Source organism: Pseudonaja textilis, chromosome 1 (assembly GCF_049901715.1).
Source record: "Pseudonaja textilis isolate UNSWEBS1 chromosome 1, rPseTex1.2, whole genome shotgun sequence".
Lineage (NCBI taxonomy): Eukaryota > Metazoa > Chordata > Lepidosauria > Squamata > Elapidae > Pseudonaja > Pseudonaja textilis.
This window is the reverse complement of record NC_141990.1, coordinates 123788109-123807088: the sequence shown is the minus strand read 5'-3', so window position 1 is coordinate 123807088 and position 18980 is coordinate 123788109. Positions and strand designations below refer to the sequence as shown.

General features: G+C 38.8%; 1 protein-coding gene across 1 annotated transcript; it reads right to left on the bottom strand.

Annotated features, from left to right (window-relative positions):
* Positions 1 to 3113: 3113 nt before the first annotated feature.
* Positions 3114 to 17557, bottom strand: GCM1 (GCM transcription factor 1). Its single transcript, XM_026726557.2, has 5 exons — positions 17456 to 17557; positions 15561 to 15813; positions 6918 to 7030; positions 5071 to 5190; positions 3114 to 3854 (listed from the first exon to the last, which is right to left on the bottom strand). Exons 1-5 carry the CDS (start codon positions 17555 to 17557, stop codon positions 3114 to 3116), a joined length of 1329 nt encoding a protein of 442 aa, XP_026582342.2.
* Positions 17558 to 18980: the final 1423 nt, after the last annotated feature.

Below are 18980 nucleotides of genomic sequence, written 5' to 3'. Positions count from 1 at the left end.
TCCAAATCGATCTGGATCGGAGGCACCAAGACGGTGAGCACAGCGGGGATCGTGAAGAAACACAAATCCCTGCTGTCACCGAAGCTGGCAACTGGAAGTGCTTTGTGCAGCATCTTCTTGAAGCTGTTTCACAGAGCCACATCATCTACTAGTCTAAAATGGTTGCTTTCTTGTTGAGCAGTTCCAGGAGCCAACAGATATTTCTGCACATATGCAATGCATGCACAAAAGATGTTCTAACTATGGATTCAGGGTCATCCAAAGAGCCTTGATGAAGAAACTCTTCTATAGCTGGGCTCTCCAAACTTGGTAACTTTAAGAGTTGTGGACTTTGACCCTCAGAATTCCCCAGCCAGCCATGCTGACTGGGGAATTCTGGGAGTTGAAGTCCACAAGTCTTAAAATTGCCCAAGTATGGAGACCTGCACTCTATAGCCATAAAAGCTTAGCTGAGGAAAATTGTGAACAATTCCTCACTATGTTCTCCCAGAACTGAAATGTGATGTATTGTTAAGTGAACCGTTACATCTTGAACCCAATATTCATTTTTCATCTTGGCTTCTTCTAGATCACGTTGTGTCAAACTCACGTTGTCACAACAGTGTCACATGATGTATTGGGATTCACACACACCCTTTGCTAAATACAAGAGCAAATAATAGATACAAACTCAAAGTTAATCTCACCAAACTTGATTGCAGGAAATACGACTTCAGCAACAGAGTGGTCAATATCTGGAATACTCTACCTGACTTTGTGGTTTCTTCCCCAAACCCCAAAAACTTTAACCTTTGACTGTCTACTATTGACCTCACCCCTTTCCTAAGAGGTCTGTAGGGGGCGTGCATAAGCGCACCAACATGCCTACCGTCCCTGTCCTATTGTTTCTTTTATTTTTTTATTTTTCTTATATGTATCCATGTATTCATAACTATGTTTTTACTTATACCTATTATCTTGTGAGCAATTGACAAACCGAATAAATAAATAAAATAGATAAAATAAAATGACACATGCGGCCCACGCACTGGGAGTTTGACAGCCCTGTTCTAGATAGTTGGTTTAAAGAAGAATGGAGCAACTCTGGCTCTTGGTACACATGAAGCTTTTGGCTTAAATTTCAAAAACTTTCTGCAAGGTAATTTAAGGCTTCTTAGAAGTAGTATCTATTCATTACACCCTATTGTTAGGAAGGGAAAAATTATGTCAGGGAAAAGAGAAAGAGAAAGGGAGGGAGGGAAAAAGAGAAAGAGAGAGGGAGAGAGAGAGAGAATGGAAATGTGACACGTGAAGTTGAAGGAGTGAAAAGAACTTTCAATAAGAACAATCTTGTTTCTCTTTTTAAAACCTCTGAATATGTACAGTTTTCAATTTTAAACTTAGAAATCCTACCAAAAGTGCTGTTATCCATTTACTTGGCATTGAGCAACATTTTACTGTAGAAAAGGGGAGTATATCATTCAAGAATGATAAATCGAATGTTTGTAGCCATGTATATGCTTGCCCAGTTTCCTCCTAGCCGTAACATGTTTTACGGTGCAAATAGGAATGCTACGCTATGGTAAACAGCCTGCAATTATCCAATGTGTGCCAAGATAATTTCCACAGCCATTTACTGTTTGGGACTCCAAGGACACCAAGCAGATTATTAAGGTTTATTTAAACCATCTGCACTAAAAAAAATGAAGAACCTAGAAGACAGTTGAAATATGATGTACATGGCCCCACACTTCCTGGCAGCCATTACAGGAGATAGACACATGGTAAATGTGGAAATCTAAATAATTTCAGCCAGAATTATGGGTTGCAGTTCCATCACACCAAGATCTTTAGTTTCTTAAACTCTTTGGCTTCTTCCAACATCTGATCTGATGTGAGTACTAATGTTGTAGTTCTGGCCATCCTTGTAGTAACCATTTACTAAATTATTAAACTTTTATTTTAGCAGTAAAATGTGTACCCATCCCATTAAGTACAAGTTGGCTAAGAACTGTGTTGGCTTATGTGGCTTTTTGAGTTGCTTTCTGTTGAGTAATTAGCCCCTCAAAATGAATGAAGGAAAGTTATGCCATAAGATGATAGGATAAGCAATTCAAGGGCATAAAATATAGAGGCTGATCTGACTGTATTTTCCCTCTGCCAACTTTTGAGTTTCTGCTTTCCAAATGAATGAACGGTCTTCTATTGTGTACAAAGAATGAACCACTTACAAATGAGCACTTTAAAAATCATTTTGGTCTGCACCAGGACAGTTTTTAATATATGATATTCAGAGGTCATTATGACAATTTCATGGACAATCAATAAATTAAGGTGTAAAAATATCCTTTTAATCATAATCAAAGCACCAAAACAGCAATGAATACCAGTATTTTGAATTCTAAAATATAAAAATACCATTGTGAAATTAGATTACACCTTGCTGCTCAAAGCAAAAGGTGAAAACATGACAAGTTAGTTGTACTGTTTGAGAGCAACCATCCTGGACGGAAAGAGGGCTCAAGCAAGAAATCAGCCCAGGCTCCCTTCATTAATACAAGAGGACAAAGTCTGACAACCATCCCCTTCCACAAATGCCTCTGAGCCTGATCTGGGCTTTATCAAATGAAAGCTGCCAATCTGGGGAGATTCCTGTACCATAGGCAGAAAACAATAAAGTAGGTCTCATTTCTCACGCCAGATTGATACATACTAAGGAGAGTCTACTTGTAAATGGTCATTCTGATTAAAATTAATTCTATATTTTTTATTAAAAATTATTTCTCACTCTGAGAAAAAGAAAAAAAAATAGCTTTAAAACGTGATGGATACGCACATAGGTGAAGCATCTGGGCTTACTGCATGCAGAGGAAGGCATCTAATCAGTGGAACTCTCAGTCTATACTTTCATGATTAATCCCCTAGTGCAGGCATAATATAGCCAACTTATTCGCTGTGAAATACTTCACACAAATTGCTGGACGCATTTTTTTAAAATCATACATTCAACCACAAAGTATAAAAGAATACCCACATAGGATGTAACTTAACTGACACCCAGACTCAAGTGGCAACACGATGTTCGTAATAGTTGAGAATCTACCTCACAACTTGAGGGAGATGATAAAAGAGCTTCACCGCAAAGGAAAGAAGTTGAAAAACTTCTCATTGTTGCAGTGGTCGAGATTTGTATACTTTTGGTCTTCACCGCTGGGCCACTCATTCCTTTTGAGGGGCAAGGAATTCTGGTAATAGTGATGGGCAGAGTCTCCAACAAGGTAAGGATCCTCTGGAGACAGCTGGCAAAACGAATGGTTACTGTTACAAAACAAGGGTGCTTTGATTTCAGATATATCTTCCCCAAGTATATTTCCAGGAGATCTGAAGGAATGGTAACCAACCTTCATTGAGGATTCCCACCTACTAGGAACATGTTGGGGACTTAAATCTACTGTGTTAAAGGAAGATAGTGTCTCATTGGGTAGACCCGGCAAAACTGTAGTAGAGCCACTGACATATTTCATTGATGGAAGAAGATGCCTTCCTAAGTCAAGGTTTTGATTCCAGCTCTCCAGCTCCACGTATTCAGAACAATCAGAAGCTAACAATTCCACTGGCTCTCCGCCATCATATTCACTGCTTCCAACTGGCTTGTACTTGTCCAAGTATTTGCTATAGTCCATATCTTGAGTGTGCTCTAATACGTAGGGCAACTTTGTAGAACTGAAGCCTTTGGTGAAAGTCAAGCAATTATTTAGCTCTTGAGATGGATTCTCTCTGAAGTATCCACTGAAGCTACTGTGTGCTATTCGCTCTTCATGTTTGGGAACAATTAACAATAAAGTATCATCACTTTGCATCTCTCCTGTTAGGGACTTAAGGGAAATCCATCATATTACAATTCAGCTCTAATAAAGATCCATTCATTCTCAAAGCTAAAGTATAGCTGAATTCCAAAAGTTGGGTTCTTACTCAAATTATAATGTGAAGTCACCCTGCTCTTTGGACTTTTCAACCTTTGAAATGGTCTCAGTTACTGTGAGAGTCAGTTCTCACACAGATGGTGAAAATCAGAAAAGGGGCAAATTTGACAGTTGTTGGGGTGGCGGGGAGGCCAGATAGGATCAGTCAACCTGCCCCAAAGAGGGAGTCATGTTCTCCATTAGGAAGAACTTTTAACTTACCTTTTCTGCTTTCTCTGTTTTCTCCCTACATCTGTCTTGACCTTAAAGCAGGATCTTGTCTTTTTCAGTGCTGGATGGTTACATCTGCTGTATTTATTTTTTTTTTTAGCCAAGCAATAAGTTGCTTGTGAGTAGGACTAATGAGAAAATGTAAAATTTCCTCCCCCAGAAATAGAGCCAGAAAGAAAGGTCTCAGCAAATGAAAGCTATTCCTTTCTCAGGGAACTGGTAACTAACTTAATAATGACATTACACCCAAAATTTTGGGCAAACCTTTTTGGGTATAATATAATGCTAGATAAATGGGAGAATGCATGAACGAATGGACTAAAATTTACATTATATTATGTCTTGAAAGACAACTTTTATAAAATGATGTATCATTGGCACTTGACCCCGATAGACTAGCGAAAATGTATAAAGGGATTGCTAATAAGTGTTGGAAATGTAGTCAAAATCGAGGCTCATTTTATCATATGTGCAGGCCTTGCAAATATGTAAAAACATATTGGATGAACGTAACAATGACAATGCAATATGTTGACGGATTTGGTGTTTTGTGTGTATATGTGCGTATGTGGTCTCCAATTACAAAGGTTAACTAGTGTGACTTTGGGGCAGGGGGAGGTTAGACTAAGTGCTGCCTCTTAGCTTAACTTCTTTTTGGATTATTACCTTCTAAAGAAATGGTTGCCATTTCTTGTCACTTGATTGCCACCAAAGGAACCATCCCAACTGAGGAACATAACTCCAGGGGGGAAGGCAAATTGTACTCAGGCTATACTAATACCAAACCTTCAATCAATTCCCCCGACATGTTGAGTCCTTGTTGGATGCTCAGCTGCAGGAACGCCATCTGTGATAACAGCACATGGTCATTTGGGTATTGGATTCCGTGAACATTTACCTCCATCTCTCTGTTCCTCTTCAGTCTTGGAGAAGTTGCAATATATGCTTTTTGTATTGACCTTCTTGCTTCTGCTTCCAGTTTGGTTTCTGGTCTTGGGTGATCATGAGCTCCCTTTGACTTAACAAATAAATGAAGAGAGACATAATGATATAAATATAGGAAACAACATAGCATCATGCAGATCAAGTATAAATTCCAGAATGGCCTGAGGGCCCCAAAATTAAATGACCTGCAAGTTATTTGTCAATCTGCTTCAATTCTTGATTTTATTTATTTAATTGAAAGGACACTTTCCTTCACCCTATGTGGGGAAGAAGAAATCTCATTCTTCTACAAGCTTTTTTATTTATATGGTTTGTTTCTTTTAAAAAAAATTACCGTAAAATGCATGTAGTTTTTAAAATTTCACAGAGTGTGAATTATTTTTAAATGATTAGACTTCTTGATGGATTTTATCTAAACCAGGCTATAATTTGTTTGCAATTAATTAATAAAATTAGAAATTAGATAGGATAATATACTTTGGTACTGTTTAGTTCAACAGTAGTTCTAAAATGTATATGTGTGTGTGTGTGTGTGTGTGTGTGTATGTATGTATGTATGTATGTATGTATGTATGTATGTATGTATAGTTTCAGATTCAGGAATCATATTGGAAAAAGGTCTCCAATTAAATATGTCTAAGCATCAAATCATGTTTAAAATATGAGCACCTTATTCCAATTTATCATCTTCTACCATCTAGAACCACAGTTCCTAAAAATCCTAATTATTTTTGTTCCTCCTAGCTGGGGCCTTCCAGGGCTTGTTGTCTCAAAGTTTGGGGAAAATATTATGGAAGAAATCTGATTTCATGAACTGACTGCAAATCAAGATTAACTCAATAAAGAGTGCAAAGTGGCCTATGGTGTTTTGTGCTGTTGAATTTTAACATAGGTTTGGATGGAAATGTTGACCCAAGGAATTTTCTGTGGCTACCAGATAGCCCAATGGGATTTATCTTTAATAATTAAGGATAACAGATAACAGATAATCAGAATTGGAAGAGACCTTGTAGGTCATCTAGTCCAACCCTCCGCCCAAGCAGGAGACCCTACACCATTTCTGACAAATGGCAGTCCAATCTCTTCTTGAAAGTCTCAAGTGTTGATGCTCCCACAACATCCAAGGGCAATTTCTGTTCCATTGGTTGATTGTTCTCACTGTCAGAAAGTTTCTCCTTGTTTCCAGGTTAAATCTCTCCTTGTTCAGTTTCCATCCATTATTCCTTGTCTGGCCTACAGGCACTTTAGAAAATAGCTTGACCCCTTCCTCCCTGTGGCAGCCCCTCAAATATTGGAAGACTGCTATCAAGGACATGGTTGGGCTCTAATGATTTAACCGGGACATACCATGGCCATGTCTCTCTAGATCAGGGAACAAAGACAGAAGTTTAGAAGCTCTTCTGGATTTAGTTGAGGGTATTGTGTCGAGTTTTGTGTCATTTCTTTCAAAAAACCTTCTGGCAGTTGCTGGTATGACCCAGCTTGTATAAATTGGCAAATTAGAAAGACTTCTTGGAACCCCCATAGCAGAACATAAGACCAAACATCTGCTGGCTTAAGAACATCCTGATGGACAAACACCTGATTAGTTTACATCCTGGATTCCACTATGGCCAATGTGATGGATATTGGAAGCTTCCAAGGAGAACCCAAAAGGTGTAGTCCTCTTCCATCATTGTTCCTACCAGGGTTTTGTTCCTACCCTTTCAATATCATGCATTGCGCATCATCAGAATAAAACAAGCCCATGTGAACTCACTTGCTTTAAATGAAATAAATATTTGTTTTTGTTTTGCTTACCTGAAAAAATATGAACCGTCCTTCATGTCTCCAGAAATTTGTTACAGGGTATCCACCATGGCCTCGACATGGAATCAATTTCAAAGGTCCATTACAATTAGGACATGGTTTCCCTGTAGGATATAGACCATTCTTTAACGGCATTCAAAACATAGTGTAAGATTAATCTGGTCTTCAGGTCATATAGCAATAATCATCCTTATGAGCCTCGAAGTCATAATTTAATATAAAATTCCCAAACCTGGATCCCTACCAGATATCTGGACTACAGTCCCAGAAATTTGAGCAGAGGCCACAGATGCTCAAGTGAGGAAGTCTGATAATTGACACTTGCAAATCTAGAGATGGTTTTTATAAGAAGAAAAGTGGGTATAATTAGAAAAAGTCATCATCCAGTGCAAAAGTTTTAGCTTTCCTGATCCAGATTGGAATAATATTTATTTGGTTAAAAAAAAAAAGTTTTCCTCTGTCCAGTTGTGTCTGACTCTAGAGCACAGTCTCATCTCCATTTCTTAGTCACTCCATTTCTTGCACCGTTTGAAGAGGCTATCATGGTCATGTGGCCAGCACGATTATATGCCGAGGAGCACACTTCCCACTGAAGTGGTAGCTATCTATCTACTTCAGTGGTGGGATTCAAATTTTTTTACTACCGGTTCTGTGGGCATGGCTTGGTGGGCATGGCATGGCGTGGTGGGCGTGGCTTGGTGGCCATGGCAGGGGAAGGTTACTGCAAAATCTCCATTCCCTCCCCACCCCACTAACCTGCTTTCCAGCTCTGTCCTCCTGTGCAGGGTAACAAAAAAAGACCCAGCCAATCAGCTGGGACTCTGGAAACAGATAATAGATGGGGGCGGGGCCAGTCAGAGGTGGTATTTACTGGTTCTCCACACTATGCAAAATTTCCGCTATCGGTCCTCCAGAACTCGTCAAAATCTGCTGAATACCACCTCGGATCTCCTTGCATTTGCATGCTTTTGAACTACTATGTTGGGAGGAGCTGGGGAAACAACGGGAGCTCACCCTGTTCACAGCACTCGGGTTTCAAAGTGCCAACCTTCTGGTTGATAAGCTCAGCATCTTAACCACTAGGCCACTGTAACCCTCTGGTATGTACTATTTATTTCCATTACATTCTTTTTCAAAGATACTTGACTTGTACATATAAAAGTGCTTTCACTTGTACAGGGACTTTCTGGTTTTCATATAGCATGAGATACATTTCAAAACATCTCTTAAACTCCAGGAGCAGTTTTTCCCTGTATAAAGAGAATTGGATTAAAATAAGTCTACAAGCGGACCTTGGATTTGTAACAATGTGTAGAACCCCCCCCCTGAAACAAATGGAATTATTTCGATCCATTGCTCTGTCCACTAAATATTGTTGAAACTTGTTCACTTTTACTTACTAATAAATCCTAAATATTTGTTCTAGAAATAAAGGATGTTCCAGTCATACGAATTATACAATTTGTTGTCCAGAATTCAACCCCATGCCCATTTAGCAGGGAATATCCTACCTAACTAAGGAAAGATTTTTCCTTTGAAAAAACACCCATGGTCTATAAAACTGTAACTTTTGCTATTCCACTATTATAGATATGTATTTTAAAAATAATTGCCTGTGTATTGCGCTGGTCAGAAGGAGGGCTGAGAAGATATCCACTGACTCCTCACATTCTGGACATAAACTGTTTCAACTCCTCCCCTCGGGATGGCAGTACAGGGCATTGCATGCTAAGACAACTATATAATGACAATTTCCCCCCCTCATGCCATCAGTCTGCTGAACACCTAACTCTCACAGTATTGTCTAATGTCTATGTATATTTACCTATGTAATATGGCTGTATATTATCACTTATTCTTCTTATTTTCTTTATTTCCCCATCTTACTTGTATTATGATGATGATGATAATTATTATTCTGCTGCTTTGCATGTACACCATGAGCTTCTGCACTGGAGGCAAATTTCTTGTGTGTCTAATCAGACTTAGCCAAATAAAGTGTTTTTTTTCTGTTCTGTTCTGTTCTGTTCTGTTCTGTTCTGTTCTACTCTACTCTACTCTACTCTACTCTACTCTACTCTACTCTGCCTATCCATGATTTCATAACATAAATCCAATTATGTTTACCCAGAAAGAAAACTCTTTGAAATAAATGGACATACGATTATAGCCTCAATAAATATCACTCTTCATATTTTTCCAAGCAATAATATTTAAGAAGTATCTATTTACAGCGTTCCAAAATTGCCTCAAGTTGTTTTGTAAAAGAACTTGGTAGCTGAAAGTTATACTTTATCTGACTTCCCTACTGTTGCAATATTTTTTACAACACTATTAACGATAAGCATCAGCTTGTAAAAATATGCTTTATGTTACTTAACATTTTAAAAATAGTTTTCAAATATAACAGCAAAGCATACACCACATCTGTAAAGTAAGTGGAGAGAGAGAAAGAGATTAGTTAATTATAAGTAGTCCTTGACCCTATGACCACAGTGGAGGCCCAAAGTTGATGTTGCTAGGCCAAACAGCTGTTAAGTGAGTTTTGTTCCGTTTTATGACCTTTTTGTCACAATTAAGCAAATCACAGCAATTGTTAACTGAATCATGTGGTCATTCAGTGAATCTGGCTTTCCTCATTGACTTTGTTTGTGGGAAGCCAGTTGGAAGATTGCAAGTAGGGATCACATGTTATAAATTGCCATTTGCCAAGTGCCTGAAATTCAATCACATGACCATGGGGATGTCTGCAATGGTCATATAGGTGAAAACTGGTCATGTCATTTTTTTTCAGTGCCTTTGTAACTTTGAGCGGTCACTAAAGGAATGGCCGTAAGTCAAGGACCGCCTGTAGGTGCCATTGAGTCAGACGCAAATCCTGGAGACCTGGAGAGGAACAAAGATAGATCCAGCAACAATCTGTATACCTCCAAGAGGATTTTAGTAATCTGTTCTATCCCATCCATCCACTTCACCTGTTGAATTTTCTGCCTTCTACATTCTTCAATAAGGCCCAGCATGATGGGCCATCATCCATTAGCATCAGATACCCAAAAGATTTGATTTTCTGTTTGCTGATCATAACCTCAAAGAAGAAGCAGTTAGTCAGTTTTAGCTTGCCCGGGACTTACTGGTTCTTATTGCAGACCATAGTAACAATATAATAGACTTATATATCACTTCACAGTGCTTTACAATCCTCTCTAAGTGGTTTACAGAGTCAACCTATTGCCCTCAACAATCTCAGTCCTCATTTTACCAACCTCAGAAGGATGGAAGACTGAGTCAATCTTGTAGTACTTAATGTTCATCTCCAAACCAATAGTTCAATGCAGAGGTGGGTATTCAGCAGGTTCTGACCAGTTCTGGAGAACCGGTAGTGGAAATTTTGAGTAGTCCGGAGAACCGGCAAATACAACCTCTGGCCGGAGATTTTGCAGTATCCTTCCCCTGCCATGCCTACCAACCCACGCCCACAGAACTGGTAGTAAAAACATTTGAATCCCACCACAATGTCTCTGTCTTCTTTCTCTCACACTTTTTTTTAATGTCCAACTTTCTTAATCACATTACCTTCGGAAAGGCCGTTGCCATAGCTATTCTCATCTTTGTTATTGTCGAAATATCATTCATGGTCTTGTCTCAGGTGTTACTGCCTAGCTGCTCTCTTGCCAGACTAGAGCAGCAACCATTTTTGGAGGGCAGGCATGTCCCTTCCAACACAAATGTGAACTTTGGGCCCATTTTCTTGCTGGATTTTAAAGTGTTACTTTGAAACACTCCTGTCCATTTTGACTGATGTGCTTGGCAGGCTAAACACAGCAGTTCGTTGATTATGTCCCAGAGGCAGAAACATCCCTCAAGTACCGTACATCAATGGCTACCGTAGTATCCAATGTCTTCTAGAACTGCTTTTATCATGTGTGCTATAATATCACAATAAGAATAACCATTGCCTTTTGGATTGAAGCAGAGGTGGTATTCAGCAGGTTCTGACCAGTTCTGGAGAACTGGTAGCGGAAATTTTGAGTAGTTCGGAGAACCGGTGGTATCCTTCCCCTGGAGTGGGGAGGGAATGGAGATTTTACAGGATTCTTCCCCTGCCATGCCCACCAAGCCACACCCACCAAGCCATGCCACGCGCACCAAGTGACGTCCACAGAACCGGTAGTAAATTTTTTTGAATCCCACCACTGGATTGAAGGTAGCAGCAGGCTCTCCTTCCCCTCCCCAATTGCTGTTTTTCTTTCTGTGTAACTGAAGCTCTCCTACCTTAAGTGTCTACAGAACTGTCAAGTGGTGAATCACTGCACTTATTGGAAAAAAGCCAAGGGAGATGTACAAAGTTCAAGGAATTAAAAAAGAAGAATTATAAACAATTCCCCCAAGGTTTTTAATCCAGGAATCTTCTACTTACAAAGAAAGTGCTGCAACCGTTGTGATATGCTATAGCAGTGATGGAGAACCTTTGGGGCACCAAGAGCCCAAAGCACAAGCGCAAACCCAAAATGCAAGGTATGCCCTGCGCATGCACCCATGCATGTGTGTGCCCCCCCCCATGTGTGAGAGCATATTCCACACATGTGCCCCGCTGCTGTGCATGTGTGGCAAAGACCTGGAGGCCAGCTGGCCGGTGAGAGGCGCGCACGCATGTACAGTGCGGCTGAGCTGGGACGATGGCATGAATGCCCACAGAAAGGGCTCTGTATGCTACCTGTGGCACATGGGCCATGGGTTCGCCACCATTGTGCTACAGCATTCATAGAAGTACGAAAGACCAGCAAGGCAGTAAGAAAGAAAGAAAATTTATTTTAAAACTTGTTGTGCCATTTTGTATATACTTTCAGTTTAACTGGGTTAGTATAGTATACATAGATACAGATATAGATATAGATATAGATTCATGAATATTTGCACATCCATGCATATCTTTCTCTGTCTCTCTGCATGGGTATGCACATATCTATGAATACATATGTATACATATAAGCTAATATACAATTACACTGAAAATATATATATATATACTATACCTATACAGTAATACACACACATACATGTACACGTACACATACACGTATATGGATGTGCATACACACAAATATACATAATATGCATCCCCATATAAAAGCATATTTATTTAGGAATTCTCACATTGAAAGAAAGTGATTGGCCACTGCTTTTTAGGAACAGACAGGTGGGAGGGCACAGCAGTCATGAATTGTCCAATGGGAAGTCATGGAAAAAGTGCCTCCATCAGATGGAATTTCATGAAACTGGTTTATAGTGCAGAGCAAGAGTGGAGAGTGTGTATACACACACACACACACACACACACACACACACACACACACACACAGAGATTTCTGCACACATGCATGTTAGCTATCTGATTTCACGTCCCTCTTCCTTTTCTGAAACCTGCTTGTTGATTGGGCATTTTTCTCTCCTTGTGTGCTTACAACCCAGGGTTACAAGACATAAGGCAGGCAATCGTATATATCTTTTAGATAAGTTATATTTAAAATTTATATGTAATCTAATATGTGAATGTATATGGCAATTTATGTACAATTTATTTTATATATTTATTTATTCTACAGTCCAATTTGCGAAGGGTTTCAGGGTAATTTTTTTAACTTCTTGGAACCTTCATCTTCTTGGATTAGATCTCCACTGTGATTATTCTTGAGTATCCCTACCTTAACTGTAAACTTTTCTATGGTTTTGGCGGTCACCTTAAAAATCACTTTCATTATTCTTTTCCCTATTATTTCTTTCTTATTTATTGATTTTCTTGATTGAGATCTTTTCTTGACCTTTATTGTTTGACATTGAGAATCTGCCTTCAGCATCTCTCTTGCAGCCCAAGGCTTTCCTCCTCCATCTTCTTTTTTTGGTCTATCATGATAACTTGTTTTGACCACCATTTTGCTCCTTTCCTTGAAATATTGTTCTGCGTGGTTTTTCATAGGCTCTTTTTCTGTCGTATAACTCTTCAGGTTCTCTTTTGCTAAGAATGCTAAGAATGGCGATTGTGTTCTCCTGGATCTGCTATTCTACCTTTAGGTCCTCCTCCAGCCCAAATGTTGCTGACACTGTCTCATCCTCTTTAATTTTTTTAAGTTTCATTAGTCAATTTTTATTCATATTTTGCTTCATTGCTCCACGAGGATTCTTATATTTAAAAATAGGTATATGGAATATAAATAGATGCAATATGGATGACAACTCTAAGTGCTAGAGCCCACTGTAACTACAAAGCCAAAAAGGCATTAAGAATTGTTAACCTAATCCTACATAGCTTTTTCTCTGGTAATATCACACTACTAACTAGAGCATACAAAATATTTGCTAGACCAATACTTGAATATAGCTCATCAGTCTGGAACCCACCTTACGTATCTGATATTAAACAGTTGAGAAAGTCCAGGAATATTTCACAAGAAGAGTCCTCCACTCCTCTACTCGTAGCAGAATACCTTATGCCACCAGACTTGAAATTTTAGACCTAGACAACCTAGAACTACGCCGCCTTCAGTCCAATCTAAGCGTAGTACATAAAATCATACATTTCGATGTCCTACCTGTCAATGAATACTTCAGCTTCAACCATAACAATACAAGAGCACACAATAAATACAAACTCAAGGTAAACTGCACCAAACTTGGTTGCAGGAAATACGACTTCAGCAACAGATGGTCAATGTCTGGAATACTCTACCTGACTCTGTGGTTTCTTCCCCAAACCCCAAAAACTTTAACCTTAGACTGACTACTATTGACCTTACCCCTTTTCTGAGAGGTCTGTAGGGGGCATGCATAAGTACACCAACTTGCCTATCATCCCCGTCCTATTGTTTCTTTTTATTTTTCCTATGTGTATCCATTTCATGTATTCATAACTATGTTTCTACTTATACCTATTATCTTGTAAGTGATTGACAAATCAAATCAATCAATAAATAAGCTCCCGTTACTTACGAAAATGTCTTTCAAACCTAGGTACATCCGACAGACATCCTTAAAAATAAAATAAAATGTGAGACTGTGACTGCACAACAGGGCTTTGTTTGAAAGTGCGTCCCGATATAAAAATGAAAGCAAGGGAAGGAGAGAGGGAGGAAGAATGAGAGAAGGGATAGGAGGAATCGTGGCAGTGTATCTTTTGGTCAGTGCGCATACATTACACACAATCACTCTGTATATGTATGACAGCTGGTCAGTGAAAACAACCCCAACAAGCTATTCAATTTCAACTAAGTCCACTCATCCCCCAAAGTTTCCTAGCCTTGGGCTAATTGTTTAAATAGAAAAATGCTTCCATTCCATTGGATAATAGTTCTTGGGAAGTTGATATCTCATGGAATCATCAGCACAATAGTTTGGAAATCTTTCTCATTTCGAGTGATGGTTCAAATCAAATATTGAAAGAGTAACCATAACTTTCCCAAAAGTGCTTTGCAGACAATAATGACCACAAATTCTCTTAATCCTATTCCATGTATTAGTAGAATGTGTGAATAGGGGAGAAATACGTCAATAAGGGAAAAATCTTTCACTGCTGACAATTCTTTGAATATCTTCATGTGGTCCTGTCTCCAGTACGTGTCAGGAAACTTTATAAAACTCCTTATTGTGGTTCTTATGCTAAAAAAAAACAAACAAACTACCAAAGGCCCTTAAGGAATTTTCTTTGAAGAAATTGGGCAAATGTGTAATTGGGTAAATTATTTTTTGTGATGCATTTAGAAGATCTTAATGAAGCTACTTCAGAATGCAAGAGATAGCCTCGTATAACTGAAAAAAATAAAAATAAAGGAATAGTCCTCTTCTCATTTCTAAAGCTAATCTACAGACAGAGAAAGAACAAGATTTCTCCTGCTCTCTAGTATTTATTTATGCTTAATTTTATGTATTTACTATTGCGGTAATCTGCTCCAATTGGTAGCTTCTGGGATGATGATGATGATGATGATGATGACCCCAAACTATCAGCTGATTGAAAACCACAGCAAAAGACAATTTTTTAAATTGCCTTATGAACAGTAGGAATTGAACATGGGGTAGAAGAATTACATGAACCTCTGAGGTTAAACACTTCCACCACATGTGCCTACCAAAGACCTGTCTCTTATCCATTTGTCCCTGGTCTCACCTGAGGGGAGAGTTAAAGTTTTTTCAGGATATCCTCATCAAACTTTGATCCCCAAATTCACCAATTGGTAGCCACTGTAGAAAGTGTTTTGTGGTCACCATAAAAAATACACCTTTGGAGTCTCTTGACGTGATGGGCTATACTTACATTTTGGATATTTCTCTTTCCACTGCCAAAATCAGTTGAGGTTGAAACTTCTCACATCAGCACAATGATTTACTGTTACTCAGTGCATCATCTTGAAGGTTTTGCATTAATTTATTTCAGTGGAATCTCCACTGAACTTTTGAAGGAGCTTAACCTTAGATTGCAGATTTTTTTTAAAGGGGTGGTGGTAGCAGTTAGATTGGTTCTTGTGATTAAAGTTAGTTGGACTGCAAGTAGAAGGGATCTTACAGGGGTAATTCTTGAGACTATTTTCTATGCAAAAGAAGCCAACTCAAGGAGTACAGGTGAAGAATCTTGTCCCTACTTACTTTGCTGTTTCTGCCTGGCTTTGTCACATATGGCTGGTCTCAGGTACAACTTCCCTCCATCCGAAGTGGAGCAATCACTGTCACAGACCACCACACCAAGGCAGGATTTTTTCAATATGCGCGAGTTGTGATTGTTGGTGTTCCTCATGGCCCAGCTACTCAGGTGCCTCTGAGCATTTTTATCATCTGCGCTGTAGATGTATTTTACATAGGAATCGGGCCATTCCTGAAACCAGTCTATCTGTCTCACATCCTGTGAGGAAGCCAAAGAATTGTACATTTGAAATGAAGAAAGAGGGAAAAAATAATACAGCTGTTTTTCATTCTGCAGATTTCTGTGTTTGTGATGCAGGATGAGATGATTTTGAGAAGTTTAGACTACATACATACCCAGGAAGAGGACTTGCTGGAAAATATACAAAAGGTTGGAAGAGAACCTATTTAGGCATTAACTTCCCATCCATGGCCCTTAATCTTTAGCCATAGATACAGTAATAAGATTGGATGTTTCACTGAAATCACTGGAAATTTAGTTAAGCGTGATAAGAGAATATCTCTTCAGTTTCAGTGTTTCAAGACTGGTTGTGTTCAAACCACAATATTTGTCTTGTTTTAATATCATGACATGGAAGTACAAGGACAAAAGTAGATTTCAAGCTACCTTTTTTAAATACGTTATTGACTTCTATATTTAATTCATGCCTTATTACTTGCTGACCTCAGGCCATTAAATATTAGGATGTCTAAAAATAACAGAACTAGGTTAATTACATTCCCCAAGAAGAGAAATGTTAATTACACTCATCTTCAAGTATTCCAAATATATATGTCTTTTTGCAAGATGAGGTTTTAATCCATGTGTGCACAGGGGAAAATGCAAATTGATGCAGCAATTTTCCTCAGAAAAATGACACATTCGTTTGTGGCTATTAGCTTGGTCAAAGAATAGGAAAAAAAATATGTTGCAATACTACAGCAACAATTGCTGGAATGAGAATACAAGCTGCCAAGCTCTCTGTTTTTTGACCAATTTAATAGAATCTCACCAATATTTGGTGAATGCTCTACACCTCTCTGTAACATCAGGGTCAAGCAGTGAATTTCAGAGGTTTCAAATGGAAGTTTGAATTACATGTTAGCTTTGGATGATAATGTTGACAATGGATTGGATGTTGACTCATCCCATTGTTCAGTGTTTCCCAATGGTGGCAACTTTGAGGTGTGAATGCTGGCTGGGGAATTCTGGGAGTTGAAGTCCAGACATTTTAATGTTGCTAGCATTCGGAAACACTGCAATAGATCAATACAGATAGTTCATTCAGATAGTACTGAATGGATCACACCTAAGACTATATTATGGCTTCCTTAGCCTTGTTTAATATGATTCTACAGTAACAATGTTAGTTTCAGTGCACAGCCTTCTTCCTCAGTTCATCCCATCCCATTCCATCCTGTTCCATCCCGTTCCATCCCATTCCATTTCAACGTGTTCTGAATTAAATTAGTGAATTACTGGACATGTCCATGTAATTTTCTTGAAAAGGGAATGTAAATGGTTTGCTATTGCTTTCTCTGAAGTAGTTTTCAACTTTTTACCTACCAGGGCGCCTCTTATCCATATACCAAGTAGGTCCAATTCCACTTAACTTCCAAGGAAAGGTAAGGTCAGTCTGGTGCTTCCACCATATACCAAATAGGTCCAATTCCACTTAACTTCCAAAGTAAGGTAAGGTCAGCCTGGTGCTGCTACCTTATGCATGTAGTAGTATATCGAATAATATCAATAAATGCTGCATTAATAATAGTGAATAAAGATAGACCATGGTTTCTGCAAAATATGGAAAAATAATAATGTTGAGTTTGCATAAAATAAACATTGTGTTAGAGCCACCTACCCTGGGAAGTTTGATGTCATTAATATCCCAGCTGAGAACATCCTCATTTTTAGAAGACAAGTTTTCTTGTTCCATGCTAACATCAGCAGCAGCTCTCAACATGTCAGGATTTGTCCCCTGGATGTAACAAGAACAGTCTCTACTCTCAGTTTTTGAAGTGGTACGGCAGTCCCAGCTAGCAAGCAGTTTAGGGCCAGGAAGCAATTTCCCGAAGCTAAATCATAGGTTGCTCATTAAAGATAAAATCAGTATTCTTTTGCTAGAAAAACCCGTTCCATTAAAAGTTTTGCAAGCAGCAAAGACAATGGAACCTGTAGCTTCTAGACAAGAGTGCTTGTGTTTGGGAGATGGCATTAGCACTGATCTATAGCAGAAGTCCTTTCCATTGTTCTGGAATTTAAGGAATTAGAGCTGTCTCTTATTTTACATTTAATTCACTCTCAAATTATGTGCCTTAAGGTATAGTTGTACTATTCGTTATAAAAACAATGACAAGGATTATGGTAGCTCTTGTTCCATCTCTTGGACCCCATACCTACCTTAGCTAATAGTAAAACATGTAAGATTGATGAGTAGGAGGGAGACTTGGGATCAAGCGTTCTCTCTACATTCTGGTAGAGAAAAAGAAGTTCTTGGAAGATGGGCTTCAGTATGAGTCCGAAACTTTGGAAGACTAAATTTCTGGTCCTAATGGATCCTGCACCATTATCCTGGAACACATATATGTGCCTTCATTTATCATCGGTACTGCTTAATTGGTCTGGGGTTGTGACAGTGGGAGATAGAATCTGCTCCTTCCTTCCTTCCTTCCTTCCTTCCTTCCTTCCTTCCTTCCTTCCTTCCTTCCTTCCTTCCTTCTCTTCCTCTCTCCTTCCACCCCTCTCTGTATGTGTGTGCAGTTTACAGGGTTTTGGAAAAGTATGAGGTCTTCAATTGTCTTTTGGAATGTAAAAGACCTTTGAGCAAACATGCTTACAAATGTAAGCATTTTTGGAAATTTTGCAACAAAGAGTTGCAATGCCCCACCCCATAGTAACAGATCAAGACTGATGGTTTTTAAAGAATGTTAAGTGTGTTTTTTATGATCTTAAAATGAAATTAAGCTGACATTTTTTTCAAGGACATATCAGAACTTGTGTTTAAAAAGCTGGTTCTCAAAATTGTCATATCAAAAGTGATATAATACTTGGCAACTGCCCAATTTTATGGCCATTAGCATCATTCCTCGCTCATGTGACCATGTTTTATGACCTTTTTTTTTTGCCAGAAATGGGCATTTATTTCTAGTTTCTGGCAAAAAAAATGCCCCCATAGTGAACAATGGTTTCACTTTACAACTGCGCCATTCACTTAACAATAGCTGCAAAAGAGATCATAGAATCAGGCGCTGTCACATTGTGACCTACTTTATGACCATAACAGCTTACAACTGAACTTGTGGCCTCTATTAAGGTCATAATTCAAGGACTGATCTGTATGATAGTATAGACCAGCCCCACTATTATTTTGTTCTAAGTTGTGTTCA